The sequence below is a fragment of the Cherax quadricarinatus genome, chromosome 4 (genome assembly GCF_038502225.1).
Source record: "Cherax quadricarinatus isolate ZL_2023a chromosome 4, ASM3850222v1, whole genome shotgun sequence".
Classification (NCBI taxonomy): Eukaryota; Metazoa; Arthropoda; class Malacostraca; order Decapoda; family Parastacidae; genus Cherax; species Cherax quadricarinatus.
In genome coordinates, this window is record NC_091295.1 from 49,689,182 (window position 1) to 49,710,584 (window position 21,403).

The 21,403-nt window shown below is 39.2% G+C and overlaps 2 protein-coding genes across 2 annotated transcripts in view; one reads left to right on the top strand and one right to left on the bottom strand.

Annotated features, from left to right (window-relative positions):
* The window catches only part of Pgm1 (phosphoglucose mutase 1), a 67,089-nt gene extending 47,506 nt beyond the window's left edge, over window positions 1-19,583 (bottom strand). The window contains exons 1-3 of the mRNA XM_070096548.1: window positions 19,376-19,583; window positions 17,366-17,512; window positions 16,559-16,721 (exon numbers count right to left, since the gene is read on the bottom strand). Coding sequence (XP_069952649.1) covers window positions 16,559-16,721; window positions 17,366-17,512; window positions 19,376-19,471 — 406 coding nt within the window. The 5' untranslated portion in view covers window positions 19,472-19,583. The remainder of the gene's footprint in view (window positions 1-16,558; window positions 16,722-17,365; window positions 17,513-19,375) is intronic.
* Window positions 9,339-11,606, top strand: LOC138854495 (piggyBac transposable element-derived protein 2-like). Its single transcript, XM_070098155.1, has 3 exons — window positions 9,339-9,557; window positions 9,823-10,503; window positions 11,556-11,606. Exons 1-3 carry the CDS (start codon window positions 9,552-9,554, stop codon window positions 11,604-11,606), a joined length of 738 nt encoding a protein of 245 aa, XP_069954256.1. The 5' UTR covers window positions 9,339-9,551.
* Window positions 19,584-21,403: the final 1,820 nt, after the last annotated feature.

A 21,403-nucleotide genomic window follows, 5' to 3' on the forward strand; every position in this document is an offset into this window, starting at 1 on the left:
TAATTGTGTATATGTACAACTCACCATTTACTAGTAACAACCCATGGGAGATGACTAATTTGGTATGGTAAATTAGGGGTTGCATAATACACAAATTAAAATTGTGCTTGCAAGTGACTAAGGTGAGGCAAAAGCCAGTTTTCAGGTACTGCATTTCCATAATTAATTAATGGAATTGTCTATGCAAATGAAATGGAAAATAAATATTCAACCAAATTTCCTAAATTTATCTATATTCATGGTTCAGCACATGATGCCTCTATTGTGAAAAGGCAACAACATTAACACTAGATGTTATGTTAACTTTAAAATAAATGGTTAATGGAAAATGTTAGAAATTCACTCTCTCTCTCACACGCGTGCATGCGCAAGTGTGTGCACACGCACACACGCATGCGCACACACGCACGCACATGCATGCACATGCATGCACACGTGCGCACGCGCACACACACACACACCTTTTGAATCAGTATACGACACAGTAAATAGATTAAGTTTAGGTCTCCTGTAGCTCGATTGCTAGCACATTCAGTTTTCACAGTGAGGCATGGGGGCTGATCCCTGGTACAGGTGGAAATTCAAATTCAAATTCAAACTTTATTCTCTATAAGTATTACAATGCTGAGTTTACAGAATTTGGTTATTGTGTGGTTTACATGTAGTAAAATAATAATTACAGAGTGTACCACTAGAACGCCTAGCATGGCTAGGCATTTCGGGCAGACTTATATTAAATCTTAGGTTTAAAATGTTACAGAATTATGAGATAAGTTGGTATTATGGCTAAGTGACTAAATACTAGTTGTGAGTTTAGCAATGTGAATGCTTTTGTTTTGGCACTATACATAGTTTCAGTATTGGAGTATCACAGGCCAACTTATGACTAGTTAGGATTCATTATTTTAAGACTGAGATTGATATTTCTATTTATGGTCAAATGGGTGAGTGAGTGTAAGTGTGAACCACCAGGTGGTATTCGTATTATTAGTTGACAGGGTGTATCAGGGAGATAAGATGTTTTCTGATGGTAGCTTTGAAGGTGATGAATGTGTCTGCAGTTTTGGAATTTTCAGGTAGGGTGTTCCAGATTTTAGGGCCTTTGACATACATTGAATTTTTGTAAAGGTTTAGTCGGACACAGGGAATGTCATAGAGATGTTTGTGTCTGGTGTTGTGCCTGTGGGTTCTGTCACAACCATCAAGAAAGCATTTTAGGTCAAGGTTAATATTGGAATTTAAGGTCCTGTAGATGTAGATTGCACAGTAGTAAGTGTGGATGTACTGAACAGGGAGTAAGTTTAGATCTATGAAGAGTGGGGGGGTGTGTTGCCAGGGATGGGATTTAGTGATTATTCTTACTGCAGCTTTTTGTTGGGTTATTATTGGCTTTAGGTGTGTTGCTGCAGTTGAACCCCAAGCACAGATAGCATAGGTGAGGTATGGATATATAAGTGAGTGGTATAGTGTGAGAAGGGCAGTTTGCGGCACGTAGTATCGTATCTTGGAGAGGATCCCAACCGTTTTGGATACTTTTTTGGTTATGTGTTGGATATGGGTGCTGAAGTTCAGGTTGTTGTCGAGGTACAGGCCTAGGAATTTACCCTCATTATGCCTGGTAATTAGAGTGTTGTCGATCTTAATGTTAATTTGCGTATCTCCTGCTCTGCTACCAAACATAATGTAGTAGGTTTTGTCGACGTTAAGCGTAAGTTTATTGGCTGTCATCCAAGTCGATATTTTGATCAGCTCCTCATTAACAATGGTGTTGAGGGTTGCAAGATTAGGGTGAGAGATGACATAAGTCGTGTCGTCAGCAAAGAGAATGGGGTTCAGGTGTCGAGATACATTTGGAAGATCATTGATGTATATGAGGAAGAGCAGGGGACCAAGGACACTTCCCTGCGGAACTCCAGTATCAAGTGGCTGTGTTGTTGATGCTGTGTCTTTAATGGTGACATACTGATACCTATTAGTAAGGTAAGATTTGAAATATGCAAGCGCATGGCCTCTTATACCATAATGGTCAAGTTTGTGAAGTAGGATGCTGTGGTCTACTGTGTCAAAAGCTTTTCTTAGGTCAATAAAAATTCCTAGTGGATATTCCTTATTTTCCAATGCTGTGTAAAGCAGATCTAGCATTTTTGTAATTGCATCGTTAGTGCTTTTATTTTTCCTGAATCCAAATTGGCAGGGGTTGAGTATGTTTTGTGACGTTATAAATGAATATAGTCTCCTGTGCACGAGTTTCTCAAAGATTTTGGATAGCAATGGTAAGTTTGATATTGGCCTATAGTTGTTTAAATCTGTAGGGTCACCACCTTTATGTATTGGTGTAACCCTTGCCGTCTTGAGTAGTTTCGGGAAGGTGCTAGCATCTAGTGACTTGTTAAAAAGCAATGAGATAGTATGCGAGAGGACATGGGCCACTTTCTTGTACAATAATGGTGGGACATGAGACAGATTCCCTGAGTTATTTTTAAGTGACTTTATAATCTCGGTGACTTCCGTGGGCTCAGTTGGAGCAAGATAGAAGGAATCTGGGAAATTCCCATCTAGGTAGTCCCTGGCATGGGCATTGGTACATGGGATTTTATTGGCGAGATTAGAACCTATGGTTGAGAAGAAGTCGTTTATCTTGTTAGCTGTGTCGGTGGGTTGCAGTGGTGTTTCATTAGGTTTAGTTAGGACAATATTCTTGTTTTTTCAGTTTGTGGGTCCCTAGAATCTGAGAGAGTGTTTTCCAGGTCTTTTTTATATCTCCTCTTGTGTCAGTGAATCTACTGGAGTAGTATAGCTGTTTGGCGTTCTTTATTACTTTGGTGAGGACTGATGAATAGTGCTTAAGAATATCTTTGTGTATTAAGCCCTGTCTATATTGCTTTTCATATTGGTGTTTCTTATCAATGGATTTCAGAATGGTGCTGGTTAGCCATGGGCAACCAAGCCGTTTGTTTGTGATCTGTTTCGTTTTTATAGGACAATGTTTGTTGTATAGTCTAAGTAGTTTGTTAAGAAAAATGTCTGTCCAGTCGTCAATACCATTGGCCTTGGAGAATTCTGTAGGCCAGTCAACTGTCTCTAGGTCAGCTGTGAACTTCCTTATTGAGGCCTCATCATGGAGTCTAAATGAGACTTTGTTGTATTCAAGTGGTGGTTTACTAATGTTTGTCAAGAGGAAGGTAGGGTAGTGGTCTGTAGTGCTATCTGTGATTATCCCTGATTTAAGGGGGGCTAGTATATTGGTCCATATGTGGTCTATTATGGTTGCACTTGTTTCAGTGAGCCTGGTTGGTTTAGTTATTGTTGGTATGAGAAGTGTGTTGTTCATATTGTTGATGAAATCAGTTACAGGCTGATCATCTAGTAGGCCAAGGTTGATGTTGAAGTCTCCAGCTAAGAGAAGGTGGTGCTTATTCATTTGTCTGTTATTAGTGCCTTTAATTTCTCACTGAAGTTTGGGATGTTAGTGTGGGGTATCCGGTAAATGGCACAGATTGTTATAGGCGTCTTAAGGCTTTTTACAGTAAAATTAGCAAAAATGTATTCTCCATATTCATCACTAAAGCAATTGGTGCTGATACAAGATAATTGGTTAGAGTAATAGATTGCAATACCACCCCCAACTTGGTATGGTCTGCAGTTGTGGATTGCTGTGTAACCTGGTAGAGGGTAGATATCTACTGTGTCCTGTTTTAGCCAGGTCTCGGTAAGAATAATGCAGGAGAAGGGTGTCTTTAGTGATTCAAGGAGTGCCAGGAGGTCATCATAGTGTTTGCTTAAGGACCTGATGTTGTAGTTAAGTACTGATAGACTTTTATCATTGTTTAGGATAGTGCTGGCTTGTGATGCTGTGTAGTAAAGGCAGTTACTTTCCAATAGGTTTTGATTGTGTGTCAGATTATGTAGGTTTAGATCAGGGTCAACGTGATCAATCATCTTCTAGGTTTAAATTATGGTTATTTATATCCTGAGTTGTGTGTTGAGTTTTAGTACTGATATCTGTAGTGGTGGGAAGTTTGGACAAGTATATAGCTATAGCATTTTGGTCATGTAGAGTATAGTCACTAATACACATAATGAAGTTGTTGTTGTTTATGTGTTGTGCTGGAATGAGCTAAAGTACAACTAGGTATAAACTAATAATATAAAAATACAAATTAAAAATAGCACAAGACTCTCACTTGTAATTGCACTAAGGTCTAATGTAATGACTTTGGTATAGTCTATGTATTGACCTAGAGTGAGCAATAGTACAACTAGGTTTAATCTAATAATGTAGAAATACAAATTAAAAATAGCACCAGGCTCTCACTAGTAATTACACTATGGTCTAATATAATGACTTTGGTACTGACTATGTAATGAGCTAGAATGAGCTATAGTACAACTGAGTTTAATCTAATGATATAAAAAAGGCACAAGACTCTCAGTTGTAATTGCACTAAGGTGTTATATAAGTTGTTTACAAGAATTAGAGTATAACTAGATTTAACTTGACAAGATAAAATATACAAGTTAAGGTAGCAAAAGAATAAAAAAAAAATATATATATATTATATATATACATGTATATATATATATATATATATATATATATATAAGAGAGTGGTGAGAGAGTGCAAAAGGAGAGCAGATGATAGAGTGGGAGAGGCACTGTCAAGAAATTTTAATGAAAATAAGAAAAAAATTTGGAGTGAGTTAAACAAGTTAAGAAAGCCTAGGGAAAATATGGATTTGTCAGTTAAAAACAGAGTAGGGGAGTTAGTAGATGGGGAGATGGAGGTATTGGGTAGATGGCGAGAATATTTTGAGGAACTTTTAAATGTTAAGGAAGAAACAGAGGCAGTAATTTCATGCACTGGTCAGGGAGGTATACCATCTTTTAGGAGTGAAGAAGAGCAGAATGTAAGTGTGGGGGAGGTACGTGAGGCATTACGTAAAATGAAAGGGGGTAAAGCAGCTGGAACTGATGGGATCATGACAGAAATGTTAAAAGCAGGGGGGGATATAGTGTTGGAGTGGTTGGTACTTTTGTTTAATAAATGTATGAAAGAGGGGAAGGTACCTAGGGATTGGCAGAGAGCATGTATAGTCCCTTTATATAAAGGGAAAGGGGACAAAAGAGACTGTAAAAATTATAGAGGAATAAGCTTACTGAGTATACCAGGAAAAGTGTACGGTAGGGTTATAATTGAAAGAATTAGAGGTAAGACAGAATGTAGGATTGCGGATGAGCAAGGAGGTTTTAGAGTGGGTAGGGATTGTGTAGATCAGGTGTTTACATTGAAGCATATATGTGAACAGTATTTAGATAAAGATAGGGAAGTTTTTATTGCATTTATGGATTTAGAAAAGGCATATGATAGAGTGGATAGAGGAGCAATGTGGCAGATGTTGCAAGTATATGGAATAGGTGGTAAGTTATTAAATGCTGTAAAGAGTTTTTATGAGGATAGCGAGGCTCAGGTTAGGGTGTGTAGAAGAGGGAGAGACTACTTCCCGGTTAAAGTAGGTCTTAGACAGGGATGTGTAATGTCACCATGGTTGTTTAATATATTTATAGATAGGGTTGTAAAGGAAGTAAATGCTAGGGTGTTTGGGAGAGGGGTGGGATTAAATTATGGGGAATCAAATTCAAAATGGGAATTGACACAGTTACTTTTTGCTGATGATACTGTGCTTATGGGAGACTCTAAAGAAAAATTGCAAAGGTTAGTGGATGAGTTTGGGAATGTGTGTAAAGGTAGAAAGTTGAAAGTGAACATAGAAAAGAGTAAGGTGATGAGGGTGTCAAATGATTTAGATAAAGAAAAATTGGATATCAAATTGGGGAGGAGGAGTATGGAAGAAGTGAATGTTTTCAGATACTTGGGAGTTGACGTGTCGGCGGATGGATTTATGAAGGATGAGGTTAATCATAGAATTGATGAGGGAAAAAAAGGTGAGTGGTGCGTTGAGGTATATGTGGAGTCAAAAAACGTTATCTATGGAGGCAAAGAAGGGAATGTATGAAAGTATAGTAGTACCAACACTCTTATATGGGTGTGAAGCTTGGGTGGTAAATGCAGCAGCGAGGAGACGGTTGGAGGCAGTGGAGATGTCCTGTTTAAGGGCAATGTGTGGTGTAAATATTATGCAGAAAATTCGGAGTGTGGAAATTAGGAGAAGGTGTGGAGTTAATAAAAGTATTAGTCAGAGGGCAGAAGAGGGGTTGTTGAGGTGGTTTGGTCATTTAGAGAGAATGGATCAAAGTAGAATGACATGGAAAGCATATAAATCTATAGGGGAAGGAAGGCGGGGTAGGGGTCGTCCTCGAAAGGGTTGGAGAGAGGGGGTAAAGGAGGTTTTGTGGGTAAGGGGCTTGGACTTCCAGCAAGCGTGCGTGAGCGTGTTAGATAGGAGTGAATGGAGACGAATGGTACTTGGGACCTGACGATCTATTGGAGTGTGAGCAGGGTAATATTTAGTGAAGGGATTCAGGGAAACCGGTTATTTTCATATAGTCGGACTTGAGTCCTGGAAATGGGAAGTACAATGCCTGCACTTTAAAGGAGGGGTTTTGGGATATTGGCAGTTTGGAGGGATATGTTGTGTATCTTTATGTGTGTATGCTTCTAGACTGTTGTATTCTGAGCACCTCTGCAAAAACAGTGATAATGTGCGAGTGTGGAGAAAGTGTTGAATGATGATGAAAGTATTTTCTTTTTGGGGATTTTCTCTCTTTTTTTGGGTCACCCTGCCTTGGTGGGAGACGGCCGACTTGTTGAAAAAAAAAAAAAATAATATATATATATATATATATTATATATATATTTATATATATATATATATATATATATATATATATATATATATATATATATATATAGATTATATATACAGTGGACCCCCGCATAACGATGGCATCACATAGCGATTATTTCGCATACCGCTTACTTTAATTGCAAAAATTTTGTCTCACATACCGCTTAAAAACCCGCTTACCGATTTTCCTCCGAGACGCGTCCAATGTGCGGCCTGAGCCACGCTCACATGTTCCGCCGGTGGCATTGTTTACCAGCCAGCCTCCGCGGTAACATCCAAGCATACAATCGGAATATTTCGTATTATTACAGTGTTTTCGGTGCTTTTTCTGGAAAATAAGTGACCATGGGCCCCAAGAAAGCTTCTAGTGCCAACCCTACAGCAATAAGGGTGAGAATTACAATAGAGAAGAAGAAAAAGATCATTGATAAGTATCGCTACTATTGGTGGTACAGCTGCTGCTGCTGCTGCTGCTGCTGCACTGTCAGCTGCTGCTGCTGCTGTAGCATCGTCTGCTGCTGCTGCTGCTGTAGCATCGTCTGCTGCTGCTGTAGCATTGTCTGCTGCTGCTGCTGCTGCTGTAGCATCGTCTGCTGCTGCTGCTGCTGCTGTAGCATCGTCTGCTGCTGCTGTAGCATTGTCTGCTGCTGCTGCTGTAGCATCGTCTGCTGCTGCTGTAGCATCGTCTGCTGCAGCTGTAGCATTGTCTGCTGCTGCTGCTGCTGCTGTAGCATCGTCTGCTGCTGCTGCTGCTGTAGCATCGTCTGCTGCTGCTGTAGCATTGTCTGCTGCTGCTGCTGCTGCTGTAGCATCGTCTGCTGCTGCTGCTGCTGTAGCATCGTCTGCTGCTGCTGTAGCATTGTCTGCTGCTGCTGCTGCTGCTGTAGCATCGTCTGCTGCTGCTGCTGCTGTAGCATCGTCTGCTGCTGCTGTAGCATCGTCTGCTGCAGCTGTAGCATTGTCTGCTGCTGCTGCTGCTGCTGTAGCATCGTCTGCTGCTGCTGCTGCTGCTGTAGCATCGTCTGCTGCTGCTGCTGCTGTAGCATCGTCTGCTGCTGCTGTAGCATTGTTGCTGCTGTACCACCGTCTGTTGCTGCTGTACCACCGTCAGCTGCTGCTGTAGCACCGTTGTTGGTGTGGCTTATTGAGAATACCAAGAAACAATTAACCCCAGAGGATTTGCCACCCAGGATAACCCAAAAAAGTCAGTGTCATTGAAGACTGTCTAACTTATTTCCATTGGGGTCCTTAATCTTGTCTCCCAGGATGCAACCCACACCAGTCGACTAACACCCAGGTGAACAGGGAAAAATGCCTGGAACTAGTGCTCATATTGGTGAATTTAAAGCCAGCAAAGGTTGGTTTGAGAGATTTAAGAATCGTAGTGGCATACACAGTGTGATAAGGCCTGTTCTGGAAGAAAATGCCAAACAGGACCTACAGTACTCAGGAGGAAAAGGCACTCCCAGGACACAGTGTCTCATCAGTCATTGCTGCATCTTCAATAAAGGTAAGTGTCATTTATTCTTCATTTAGTAGAGTAGTACATGCACAATATATACTGTGCATGTACTACTCTACTATTGTGCATGTATCCTTCTCTTTGTGTGTGGGAAAATGTATATTTCATGTGGTAAAAATTTTTTTTTCATACTTTTGGGTGTCTTGCACGGATTAATTTTATTTCCATTATTTCTTATGGGGAAAATTCATTCACATAACGATTATTTCGCATAACAATTACCCCTCTTGCACGGATTAAAATCGTTAACCGGGGGTCCACTGTATATATATATATATATATATATATATATATATATATAATTGAAATATACACTAATTGCACACACAATATAGTCACTAAGATATGAAAACAATCTTAGAGTAGGACTTACAATATAAACTTATAATATAAAAATACAAATTGAAATGGTACTTGCAATTGCACTAGTCTGGTATATGTTGTTGACAAGATCAAGAGTATAACTAGATTTAAATTGACAAAAATAAAATTTACAATTAAAGTACCAAAAGAATAATAGTAAAAAATAACAATGGTAATGTCTTTGTTATAATATGATAGTAAGATGGTAGACAGGTACACAGGTACAAAGGATAATATAAAGGTTGGAGTTGAATATACAAACTTGAAAATTTGGCAACAAAATGTTATGGGAAGTATAAAATAATGTTTAAATGTAAAAAAGTAAAATTGACTGGTAGTAAATATGGTGTTTAATAAAATTTTAGTAAGTAATAATGATTACAAAAAAAGTGAAAAAGTAATGTTTATTTCATTCAATATTGCACTGGTAGTTATACTTGAGGTTATTTGGCAGTACAAGGTGATTAAGAGTACTCAAAGATAGTAAATGTGGTATTAAAATAGATAAAGGTAATTAGACAAGTAATGGTTATTAAATGTCAAAAATGTTGACAGTAAATTGAAATTATAGTAAAAATGGTAATTATTAACCCTTTGTCGTGTTTGGCCGATAAAATTCGGTATTGATTACGTGTTTTCGGCGCGTGTCATACTTCGCGCCCCGCGCGGCCAGCTTCCCGTTCTTTAGTTCCAACCAATCACAAGCCTTCCCTGAGTCTCTTCAGCTAAGTACAGTTCGCTTCTGCCGCCTTCCCATTGGTTGAGAGATCAAAATATAAACACTGGCGGCTTGGCTTCGAACACACACGCATTTTTCCCTCCACCCTTACTAATCTACTCTTGGATTATACATTCTACAATGTCGGTAAGTACTGATTGTTGTGTTTAGTGCTTACATGAATAGTTTAGGCATATTTTGATATATACCTAAAGTCCGTGTGAAGCATAATATGAGTGTAGCATGCAGTTGAAAAAAGTGCAAGCATTTTAGTCCGAATTATTTCGGTATTGCGTGAGTTTCCGGGAATGTCCAATTATAGTCAAATAAATATTTATAAAAAATTTTCAATTGCATATATGAACTCTGTAGTGGTCTGGATTTATACAGGAGGTTTCTATTGTCCTTCCAGTTCCATGAGAGGCTGTTTTATGGGGAGCAGTCGACCAGCAGGTCGAGGTATGTCTGCGTTTCTGAAGACAGTGACTCGGAACCAGAGGTAGACGAACCAGAATTGCTGGATAGTGGTGATGAATACTTGCCACCGGATGCACAGGATGCAGAGATGTCAAGTGATGATGAGGAGGAAGAAAGGAAAGAAAGGCCAGCCAAAAAGCAGAAAGTAATGAGGAAAAAGAAAACTTTTAGGATTGAGGAATACCCGGATGAGGAAGAGATCCATGAGAATATTGCTCTTCAAGTTTCATCTCAGTGGACCGTAGATGACATTGAAAATGATCCTTTGCCGGCATATGAACATGAAAAGCTTCTTGCAATTAGGTCTCCATATGAGTATTTTCGTATGTTCGTTACTCCAGCCATGATAGATAACATAGCATATCAAACAAATTTGTATACAAGGCAACAAGACGTAAATAGTACTTTTTCAACAGATTCTGAAGAGATCATGAGGTTCATAGGTATTTTGTTGTTGATGGGTATTGCTCCACTACCATCCCTCGAAGACTATTGGAAAGCTGCTTTTAGGAGCCCACAGGTTGCAGATAGCATGGCGTCTAAGAGGTTTAGGTACCTTAGAAGTCATATTCATTTCAATGACAACACAAAAAAGGATAATGACAGATTCTACAAAGTAAGGCCTCTTTACACTGAACTAACTAATGCTTGCTTGAAAATTCCAGCTACACCCAAGCAATCTATTGATGAAGTCATGGTTGGTTTCAAGGGTAAAACTGCTGGAAACCTAAGGCAGTACATCAAAACAAAACCAGATAAGTGGGGTTTCAAACTTTTTTGTCGTGCAAGTCAAGATGGACTCATACATGATATACTCATGTATCAAGGCACAACAACTTTTGACACACATCCCATACAGCTGCCACAGGAAGAATCTAAACTTCCAATAAGTACAAAGATTGTTCTGGTACTTGCACAAACTATGAACAAGACAAACACATCAGCAATCTATGCTGACAATTTCTTTTCAAGTATGCCTTTGGTCAAGCTACTAAGAGATAAGTATAACTGCAGATACACTGGAACAGTACGTGACAATAGATGTGGTAAGCCACATCTGGTGCCTATCAAACAAATGGAAAAAAACAGTGTGGTCAGGGGCAATTTTTGCTTCAACAACAATGATGGTGTCCTTGTTGTACGATGGAAGGACACCAAAGTTGTGACTTTAGTGACAACTGATATTGGGGTCAAGCCTGAGTCTTGTTGACAGATATAACAAGGGTACAAAGAGGAAAGAGAAAATATCGTGCCCTGCAGTCATCAAGAACTATAATGCAAACATGGGAGGTATTGACAAAAGCAACATGTTGGTGCATCTCTACAAAACACCAATGAAATCAAAACGTTGGTACATGCGGCTATTTGCCTATATTATTGATCTTGCTGTTGTGAATGCATGGCTGCTTTATTGCCGTGATTCTCGAGCAATAAAGCAGAAGTGTATGCAACTGAAGTATTTCAGGAATTCTATCTCTGAAATTGCAAGGTCTAAAGGACAAAACCTTAGAGGGAGCAGCCTAAGAACAACTCCAAGACCTTCACCAACTAATTCACCATGTACTTCCAATGGTGTTGGCATAGTGAAACCTGGGAGGGGAAAACGTACAGAAATGCCTGATGACAGTGTTAGGAAAGACATTAGTCTAATGCACTTCCCAATGGCAGGGCAAAGGCCGTTTACTTGCAAGTATTGCAGCACCTCGAAGAAAACGGTAACATCGTCATTCGTGTGTAGTGTATGCAAAGTAAATCTGTGCATAAAGACTGATAGAAATTGTTTCTCAGACTTCCATCTTGCCATTTAGCGATATAGAATCATTGGTCTTCCAAATGAATCTCAGGAATATAGGGATTGAAACTTGCATCACTTTGCAATTAGGCATTGTTGATATTTGCTTCCTTTTTATATTTTTGTAACAATTAAAAAATGTTTTGATACAAGTTCCATTTATGTTTTTTATATTGTCTGTTTGTATATTAAATTTAAAAAATTGTTTTGGTGTGTTTTATTAACAATTGCAAGTTTGCAACATAAAATTTTTTAATCCCTTTGTCGGGAGCAGCCTAATATTTTCGGTCTTCGGAGATTGGCAATTGCTCGAAAACTAACCATCAGAAATCAATTTATATGGGATCAGTGACCTTGTATTGAGTTACTCTATCCACCATAGGGAGTTCAGTTCGAATTTCAAATTTTCGGACCCCTTGCGCGATGAAGGGTTAATTTTAGTAAGTAATATCAATTGATAGTATTTAAAAAAATATGAGGTAGTAATATGGACAGAGAAAGTATCAATTCAGCTAATGTTTAAGCAAACAATAGTAAACAAGAAAATTACATAAGGTGACTTATGCTTACTAGTAAAATCACAAAATGAGGTAGTTGATTATTTAATTACTAAGAGATTGTACAATGAAATTTGAACAATAATGGAGCAAAACATACACTACACTACGTAGGGGCGGGTCATGGGTCGGATTCGACTTCTTTATTTATGAACCGATTACATTCATTTTTGGTGTACTATTATAAGCTTATATTAAAGAGCCTTTGCTGAAGTTTCAATCATATCGGCCAAAAAGGAAATGAAATATGCAAAATTTACGAAAAATTACATTTGGCAGTACTCAAGTACTCAGTGGTACTTGGAAAAGTGGTTTTGACACTTTCTGCTGATAGAACACTTCTAATTCCATCATTTGTCAGTCCCCAATTATATAATAAATCTTATCTTCATGCTAAAAAAAATAAAGTTTCATAACTTTTTTGACATTTTGGAAGATGTCGGTCTTGTTGCCCACACAAATCTGAAAATATTTGGGATACTTCAGAAAGGTACCTGTCAACTTGTAAAGCAATCATTCTTCTATGTTTGTTGTGAAAATCAAGCCAATTCCTTCATAAATAAGGATGGAGTGCCCCTAAATAGGTAAATAACTTACTTTCGAGATATTGGCCGAAGCGCGCAGCACCCCAGGTGCCCGGGAAATATTTTTTTTCCCCGAAAAATTCGCTTTATTTTACTTTTTCCGTGACCTACGAGTGTTTATTACAGTTAACCATTGTAAATCTCCGTTTTCTCTCATCACATATGAGAGAACGGACCCTTTCTTCACCTTCAGGGCAAATATCGATAGAAATTTTTTCCTCGGGGCATCATATTATGCTATATATTATTTTTTAAGGTGTACTTTTTATGTTTATATGCTATTATTATATTGCAGTATGTCATAATAGATCAATTGTGATAGATAAATAAGCCTTATAATTGATATTAGCGTGGGTATGGAATATTTTGTTGGCTGGAGGTGTCGGCCATTTTATGCAATATTCCCAGGGTACCTGATTGGTTACTTGATCATATTATCTCCGCCCACTCTGCCATGATCTCAGACAGTGAATTTGTATTATATTAGACATAAAGATATAAGAAAAGGATAAAAATAACACCAGGGAAAAACATAAACAATGCCGCGTCAGCGCTTGGTACGCAATATGACGCAAAGCGCTGTCACCATGCCTGTTATAAATGGCTGTAATTCCTTTTAGAAACATCGTACGAGGATAATAATTATACCAGAGTGTTGCCAGAAAGTTCAGCTATTTCTCGGTAACAATAACTCAATTTTCATATTTTTCGAGGTTTTTTTTTCTCTCCACGCTCCGACCCATGACCCGCCCCTAATTTAGGTTGGACATTGTTTAGTTATTCTCTGTAAGATTAGTATCCCTGAGAAATCGTGATAGATCATTCTCGTTCGTGATTGTGTACAGTTGACCTACATTTGTTTTCCTAACTAGAATTTTCCCATCCCTTGTGAAGCATTGGTGTATTGTGTCATTATTCTCCCGCTTAAGTTTTCTGACTCTATACAGGAGGTTCTGACGTTTTTTGGTAAGACACTCGTTTATGTATACCTCTTTCTTTACTTTAATAGATGCAATAATTAAGTCTTTTTTCCTGTCATGTGAGTGGAATCTAAGCATAACACTTTTTCTACTATGGGATCCTAGTAACCTGGCTTCTTTTATTTCTGACTCTGGTACTGTAACTTTTGTTTGGTCCTTTATGATCTGCAGAGTAATTTCTTTACTGTTTGTTTGGTTCATATCACTGGGAAAAAGTGGACTGTTAACTATTACTGCGTCCGATAGTTTATCTTGTTCAGTTTTATCTTCTTGGAGAGCAAAGTAGTCACTGAACTGGTTATCTAAGTTGTTCTTCCATTCTTTTACTGCTTCTTCAACCTTTGTATTAAGAGATATTATTTGTTGGGTATGGCTATCAGTTTAATATCTTTATTATGCACCCTATACCTACCCATCCTGTGGGTGGTAGTTAAAGCTTTATTTACTGTGAGTAAAGTCAGGGTATTTTTCCAGAATGGTTTGTAATATACCACTGTGGATAAAATACTTTGAAATATCTTGAACATTTCTGAGCGAGTCGTTTCTGAATTCATTAATTTTATTTCATCCCAGCACATAATGAAGCAAGATGTGACAATAATCCATCTGGCAAAGTTTACATTTCATTTGGTCTATATCTGGTGGTGGTGATTTAACCTCCCAAAGATACTTGTAACCCAGCCGGAGCCGGGTGGTAGCGACATCCAAAAGTCTGCTTATTTTGTTGGATGCACCATAGACATGTGGCTCCTCCTGCATGATAGAATGACGATAGGTGGACTGACTGGTGTCAATCTCCCCGAGACTTAAGTCAATAAAGTACAATTGAAGTTCTTTTCATTTTATTGTTCTCAAACTGCTAACTGACAAGCCAAGATTGTAATCTACTCACTCTTTGAAAGCATAACTTATCCATTTCATCAGTTCTATCATGCACCTGAAGACTAATGCGAGACGGAATCATAAAGATGCGTTTCCTCAAGGCACCTGCTGTTCATTTTCACCTACTAGTAAAATAGGTACCTGGGTGTTAGTTGCCCAAAATGCTCTGCATAACAAGGGGTTTTCTATATAGTATTTTGTCAATGATGTCAGTTAGGCTTGTATATCTTGTACAAGTACTTGTAGAAACAAAGATTATATTTTTAACATGCTGGCTGTCTCCTACTGAGGCAGGGTAAAAAAAAAAAAAAAAAAACACTTTCAGCATCATTCACACAATCACTATCTTTGTAGAGACGTGCAGATATGACAGTTCAGATGTCACTCCAAACAGCAAATATCCTAAACCCTTCCTTTAAAGGGCAGGCATTTTACTTCCCATTTCCAGGATTCAAGTCTGGCTTACTGGTTTCCCTGAATCCCTTCACAAAATATTACCTTGCTCATACTCCAACAGCTTGTTAAGTCCCAAAAACTACTCATCTATACTCCTAACATGCTCACGCATGCCTGCTGTGTTCCCCAAGCCCTTTGTACAGTGCTCATCACAGCATTATGCCGGGTGAGCACCTTGGCATAATGCCGTGACGAAAATCAAAGGCCTACCACACAGGGGGGTCTTTCTTTGTTAGTGCATTCTGCTGGGCAGCAGCCGTAAACATGACGTCTCGGCCTGCTGCCACACTTTACAGTGACTTCTCATTGCTCACATGGCTGCTGTGGTGAGAGGAAGTGTTGCACTGTTGTCTCTCATCCGACCCATCTTTTGTCTGGCGTTCCCTTTGGTTTTGGGGCTATACATGTTTGATTATGGGTAAAAGGAAGTCTTTAACACCTGAAACTATAGCTCAAATCATAGGCTTTCACAAAGCTTGGCACCAGATGAAAGAAACAGTGGTGAAAGTGTGTGTAAGCCTTCAATGAGGAACTGGGTGCAATGTTTCAAGGCTGGTGGCGGTGTCGAGTTACAGTCTGCCAAACCTCGGCCTGGCCCCTCGAAGAGGACATCTGTTCATACCTTAACTGTGTTAAAGAAGCAGTTAGAGTAAATGCTTCTTTAACACAGTTAGGGTACAAACAAATGTCTTCTTTGAGGGGCTGGGCTGAGGCTAGGCAGACGGTAACTCGACACTGCTGCCAGCCTTGAAACGCTGCACTCAGTTCCTCACTGAATGCTCACACACACTAACATTCACCACAGTTTCTTTCGTCTGGTGCCCAACTTTGTGAAGGCCTATGATTTGAGCTATAGTTTCAGGTGTTCAAGACTTCCTTTTACCCATAATCAAACATATACGTATAGCCCCAAAACCAAAGGGAACACTGGACAAAAGATGGGTCAGATGAGAGCCAACAGTGCAACACTTCCTCTCACCACGGCAGCCACATGAGCAATGAGAAGACACTGAAGTGTGGGGGCAGGCCGAAACATTATGCTTACAGCTGCTGCCCAGCAGAGTGCACTGACGAAAAAAGACCCTTCCCCCTGTATGGTAGGCCTTTGATTTTCATCACAACATTATGCCGAGGCGCTCACCCGGCATAATGCTGTGACGAGCCCTGTACGTGAAACCTCTTTTGCCTTTCCCTCCCTCCATCCATCCTTTCCTAGGATGACCCCTACCCCTTCCTTCCCTCCACTATAGATTTATACACCCTTCAAGTCAACCTATTCTGCTCCATTCTCTCTAAATGACCAAACCACCTCAACAATTCCTCTTATTATTAATTATTCCATAAAAGTTTACTAACTCTTCTACAAGTATTAATACTGCACTGCACAATAATTCACAAATTTAAAGCACTAATTCCTCACCTCCATTGGAGATGTTAAACTTGATGCCAAAGTCAGCATTTGGTCCACCAGGATTGTGGCTTGCAGTAAGAACAATGCCACCAGCAGTATTGTACTTCCGAATGACACACGAAACACATGGCGTAGAGAGGATACTATTCTGACCAACCATCACTTTACGCACCTAGAATTTGTTTTAATTTTGTAATTTAACAATTTTAAACTTTAAATTTTTTGTGTCAGTTTCTTTTTAAATGATAATGATGTAAAGGTTTTCATTTCTTCAGGAAAGCCAATGCAAATTTTGTGCCCCTTTATTTGCATAGTTTCTAAGAGATTCTGTTATAGGCATGGCATAAAAAAGGTATTTATTACTTATATCATTCCCATGGGTTATGATATCAAGGGACTTTTTTTTATTTTGGATTAGTACTACAGTTCAGGGTACTGAAGGTATACAGTACAACATACATGTGCTGTACAGTATGTATGAATAATTTGTCCAGCATGTTAAGTACAAGAGAATTCTAAAGGCAGATTTTTGCTGTGATGACTAGTCGAAGAGATACTCAGTTTTGCAGTTGTTGACTCCATGAACAAATATGCAAGACAAATGTGAATAATAATAAAGACTAGGTAGAACAGAGCAATGTATATATTGGAGTGAATCTGAAGGTATGCCACTCTCCCTCCCAATTTCACATTAGTTCCTCTCTGACAGTCAGTATAGATTACACTATTTTATTATTAGACCAGTACTAAGGCTTTGTTTCAATGAATTACTATACGTGTTACATAGTGGCACTTTGTTTTTTAATCTAACCTTACCCCATTAGCTGCACAGATCTTTATGATAATATCAACAGCTTCCTTTCCAAAGTAGCGTCCATCCCCACCAACGACCAGCGTGCAGCCACTCAGAGCACCACCCATAGCACTCAGGATACATTGCACAAAATTTTCAGTGTAGTTTTCCTGTAAAAGGAATTTAATTATTTTACATTCTGTACAGCTAATATGCAGTTACTACAAACAAACACAAGCAAGACACCAGCTAACAGAAAATCACCCTGCCTAGTCATTCTTCACTCATAGCAACAATCAGTAGCTTTACACCAATGGCAATAAGTCACTGACTATTTTTGGGTTATCCTATGTGATTTACACATATGTTACTATGTATGATAATTTGTGTAAATGTCATAGTAACAGTCACTCAACCCATTGGTGTGATTTTAAGTAATTTTGAAAATCCGGCCAAAAATGGTGAAAAAAAAGCTGAACTATAGGTCAGGAATATTTTATAGGTGATAAAACTTTTTCTGTCAAAATGGAAAATGGTCATGATAACACTGCTGGATCTTATGTGTACCTGTACCTAAATAAACTTACCAGTAAGCCCACTTCTTACAAGAAGCCTCAAGGTACCTCAAGGCTCATTGGTAAAATATTCAGTTGACGACTGAAGGATCTGGTTTCAGTCCTGAGTGGAGTGGAATGTATGAGCAAAACTAACATCTGTTACATCTGTTAACCTAACCTAACTTAGGAGAGGACCTCAACACCTGCTTCATATTTTGGATACTTCTTCATCCATCAGGAATTCCAAGTCATACTGACTCAGCTTGATTCTGAACTTTAATCCTAAATTTAATCTTAGAAAACTTACCCTCCAATGTATGCTTATAACTATTGTGTACCTGAACCTAAATAAAACTTACATTACTCTAGAAAAATTTCTTTAAACGATACAATTCATAAAAATGTAGAAAAAATATTTTCGAGGGTAGAGGGGCGTCAAAACTATTATTATTATTAAAGATTCGCCGGTATTCTCCCGGCCCGGGTCTTTTCCAAGTGGTGGCCCAGCCTTGGCTCCCTCTTTAGGGAGTGTCTGAGACCTAAGTCTCCCATGGGAGGAGGCACAAGTACCTCCTCATCTTTGGGACCAACTGTCCCCAGGCCTAGCCACAAACTAGGCCTCTCTGGTCTGCCATCCCCGCCCCAAGGGGGCTAATGGACAAGCTTGTGAGCTGTAAGCTCGGGCTCAGGCACCTACCCTGCCCTAGAAGGGTTAGGAATGGTGTCGATCCGTCAAAATTATTAGGATTATATTTTAAGTGCTAATCAAATTGCGATTACAAATTTAAAGCAACTTAATATTTATTTATTTTATATATTTATTTATTTAATGTCTTTGCACAGTACATTGAGATTGTGTATATACAATAGTGGGTTGCAATGCAAAGAGAGCCTCTATTATGCCTTCCCCTCAAGGAAGGTTCCTTGATGTTGGTGAGGGGCTCTTGATTTAGGGAATTGGATCTGTGCTCCAGTTCCCCGAATTAAGCCTGAATGCCTTCCACATCCCCCCCCCAGGCACTGTATAATCCTCTGGGTTTAGCGCTTCCCCCTTGATTATAATAATAATAACCTATTATGCCTTGGCATTATGGGCCAACTTAACATTATTGGCTTACATTCTACTTAATACTAAGAAGTAGTATAACATAGTTGTACAGTAGGAAAGTAATTATTTCATAGTTGTACAGTAGAATATTAATTATAAATGAATCAAAATTTGTATAATACAAAGATATACGTATTTATATTCTAAAATGCTTTTGTGAAAAACAATGATTCAATTATATTCTTGTCAACAATGGATAGAAGGTTCAATGTGATTGTTGATTGGGGAGATTTGATTTTTAAACTGATTTTAATTAAGATTAGGTCGTTTACACAAATATTCATGGTTGAAATTTTAATATATACAGCACATCTTGTACCATACATAAAACAAGAAGGCATTTATGAAAATTTAACCTTGATACTCGCCTGTTGAAATACTTTGACAGCCTTTCTTAGGCCGCTGGTACCAGGTTTCTGGCCTTCGAAAGGCTTGGTTGCCTTGGTGTAGACCTTGAGAGTCATGTGAGTTGAGTGAAGGCAGGAGAGTGACTACAGCTTGACAGTACGTGCACTCACTTTGAGGTATCTTAGAGGAGAACACCCAGCAACATCCACCCTCACTCAGCTGATCCTCCTCTCCCAACCCCTGCTATCTGACGCACACCTTGGCACACCATATCCACAAAAATTAAAATTTTTACTTTGAAATACCATTTATCCTCTTACGTCGAAGTTGTAATTTTTTTTAGAGATCAACGCAGCGCTGGTTATTGCTACACGGAGTCTAAATACAAATTAATGGTATGATTTTTATAAGTGTTGAGTGGTGCAGGTCGGGACAAGTGCAGCAGACGACAGTGCCGGTCACTAGAGTACATTCAAGGTTATTCAGGACACACAAGAATATATATGTATTACTGGCTCATCTGTACCTATTACACTACATGTTTTGTTTCTTTACTGACGGATATCGACCTTTCCCTTAGTCTTCACAGTTAAACGGGAAAATGTTTTTTTTTTCATTAGGGGTTACATAATTAGGAGGGAACACTAAACCCGTAGGGGTCATACACTCCATGGGGAATGGGAGGCAATAAAGTTTGATCCAGGGGGAAAAAAGGTTAGAACCACATTCAAAATCAGTCACGGATATGTAACCGGTATAGGTCAGTCAAAACTGAGGACTGGAAGGTAATCAGGGTTCATCAGATTATTATTATAATCAAAAAAAAAAAAAAAAAAAAAAAAAGAAGCGCTAAGCCACAAGGACTATACAGGGTTCATCAGAAGAAACCCCTCATGGAAGGTTCCTTGATGTTGGTGAGGGGCTCTTGATTTAGGGAATTGGATCTGTGCTCCAGTTCCCCGAATTAAACCTGAATGCCTTCCACATCCCCCCCTAGGTGCCGTATAATCCTCCGGGTTTAGCGGTTCCCCCTTGATTATAATAATAATCAGAGGAAAGGGTGGGTAGTTCCAACTCCTTGGATCAAGAGCTCTTCCCTAGCATCAAGGTATTCCCTTTAAAGGGTGACGCGGACCAAGTTTCAAAATAAATTATGAACGTTAGCGCAGCCTCCTGCGAGGAGCCTTGGGGAGACAGTGATGTGTCTGATTATAATGTGTGGAGAGAATGTTATGCTGAGAGTTCTGAGCTTGGAGCTAGAATGGTATTATTCAGAGGGCTGAGGAGTTGATAAGATGGTTTAAGATAAGATTTCGTTCGGATTTTTAACCCTGGAGGGTTAGCCACCCAGGATAACCCAAGAAAGTCAGTGCGTCATCGAGGACTGTCTAACTTATTTCCATTGGGGTCCTTAATCTTGTCCCCCAGGATGCGACCCACACCAGTCGACTAACACCCAGGTACCTATTTGCTGCTAGGTGAACAGGACAACAGGTGTAAGGAAACGTGTCGAATGTTTCCACCCGCCGGGAATCGAACCCGGGCCCTCCGTGTGTGAAGCGGGAGCTTTAGCCACCAGGCCATTTAGATTATTATTATTATAATCAAGGGGGAAGCGCTAAATATATAGAATTATACAGCGCCTGTGGGGTGATGTGGAAGGTATTCAGGCGTAATTCGGGGAACTGGAGCACAGATCCAATTCCTTAGGTCAAGAGTCCCTCACCGGCATCAAGGAACCTTCCTTGAGGGGTGGACATTTAGATTATTATTATTATAATCAAAAAGAAGCGCTAAGCCACAAGGACTATACAGCGTGGACATTTAGAGAGGATTGAAAATAGAATGATGGAGGTTGTACAAATCTGGGTAGGGGGAAGGAGGGGTATGGATCATCCCAGTATAGGGTTAAGAGATATGGAAGGAAGGAGTGAAGGTTTTGAGTACTAGGGACTTGAACATCCCACAGGCTTGTGTAAACCGTTAGATGGGAGTAATCAAGTGGTTTTAATTACTTGACTTGTTGTTGTGGTGTAAACAAGGTAACA

Bases quoted from the DNA above. Each gene is read 5' to 3' on its own strand.
- LOC138854495 (XM_070098155.1), top strand. The intron at 10,504-11,555 runs GTAAGGCCTCTT...TCCCAATGGCAG, and splicing joins ATAATGACAGATTCTACAAA to GGCAAAGGCCGTTTACTTGC.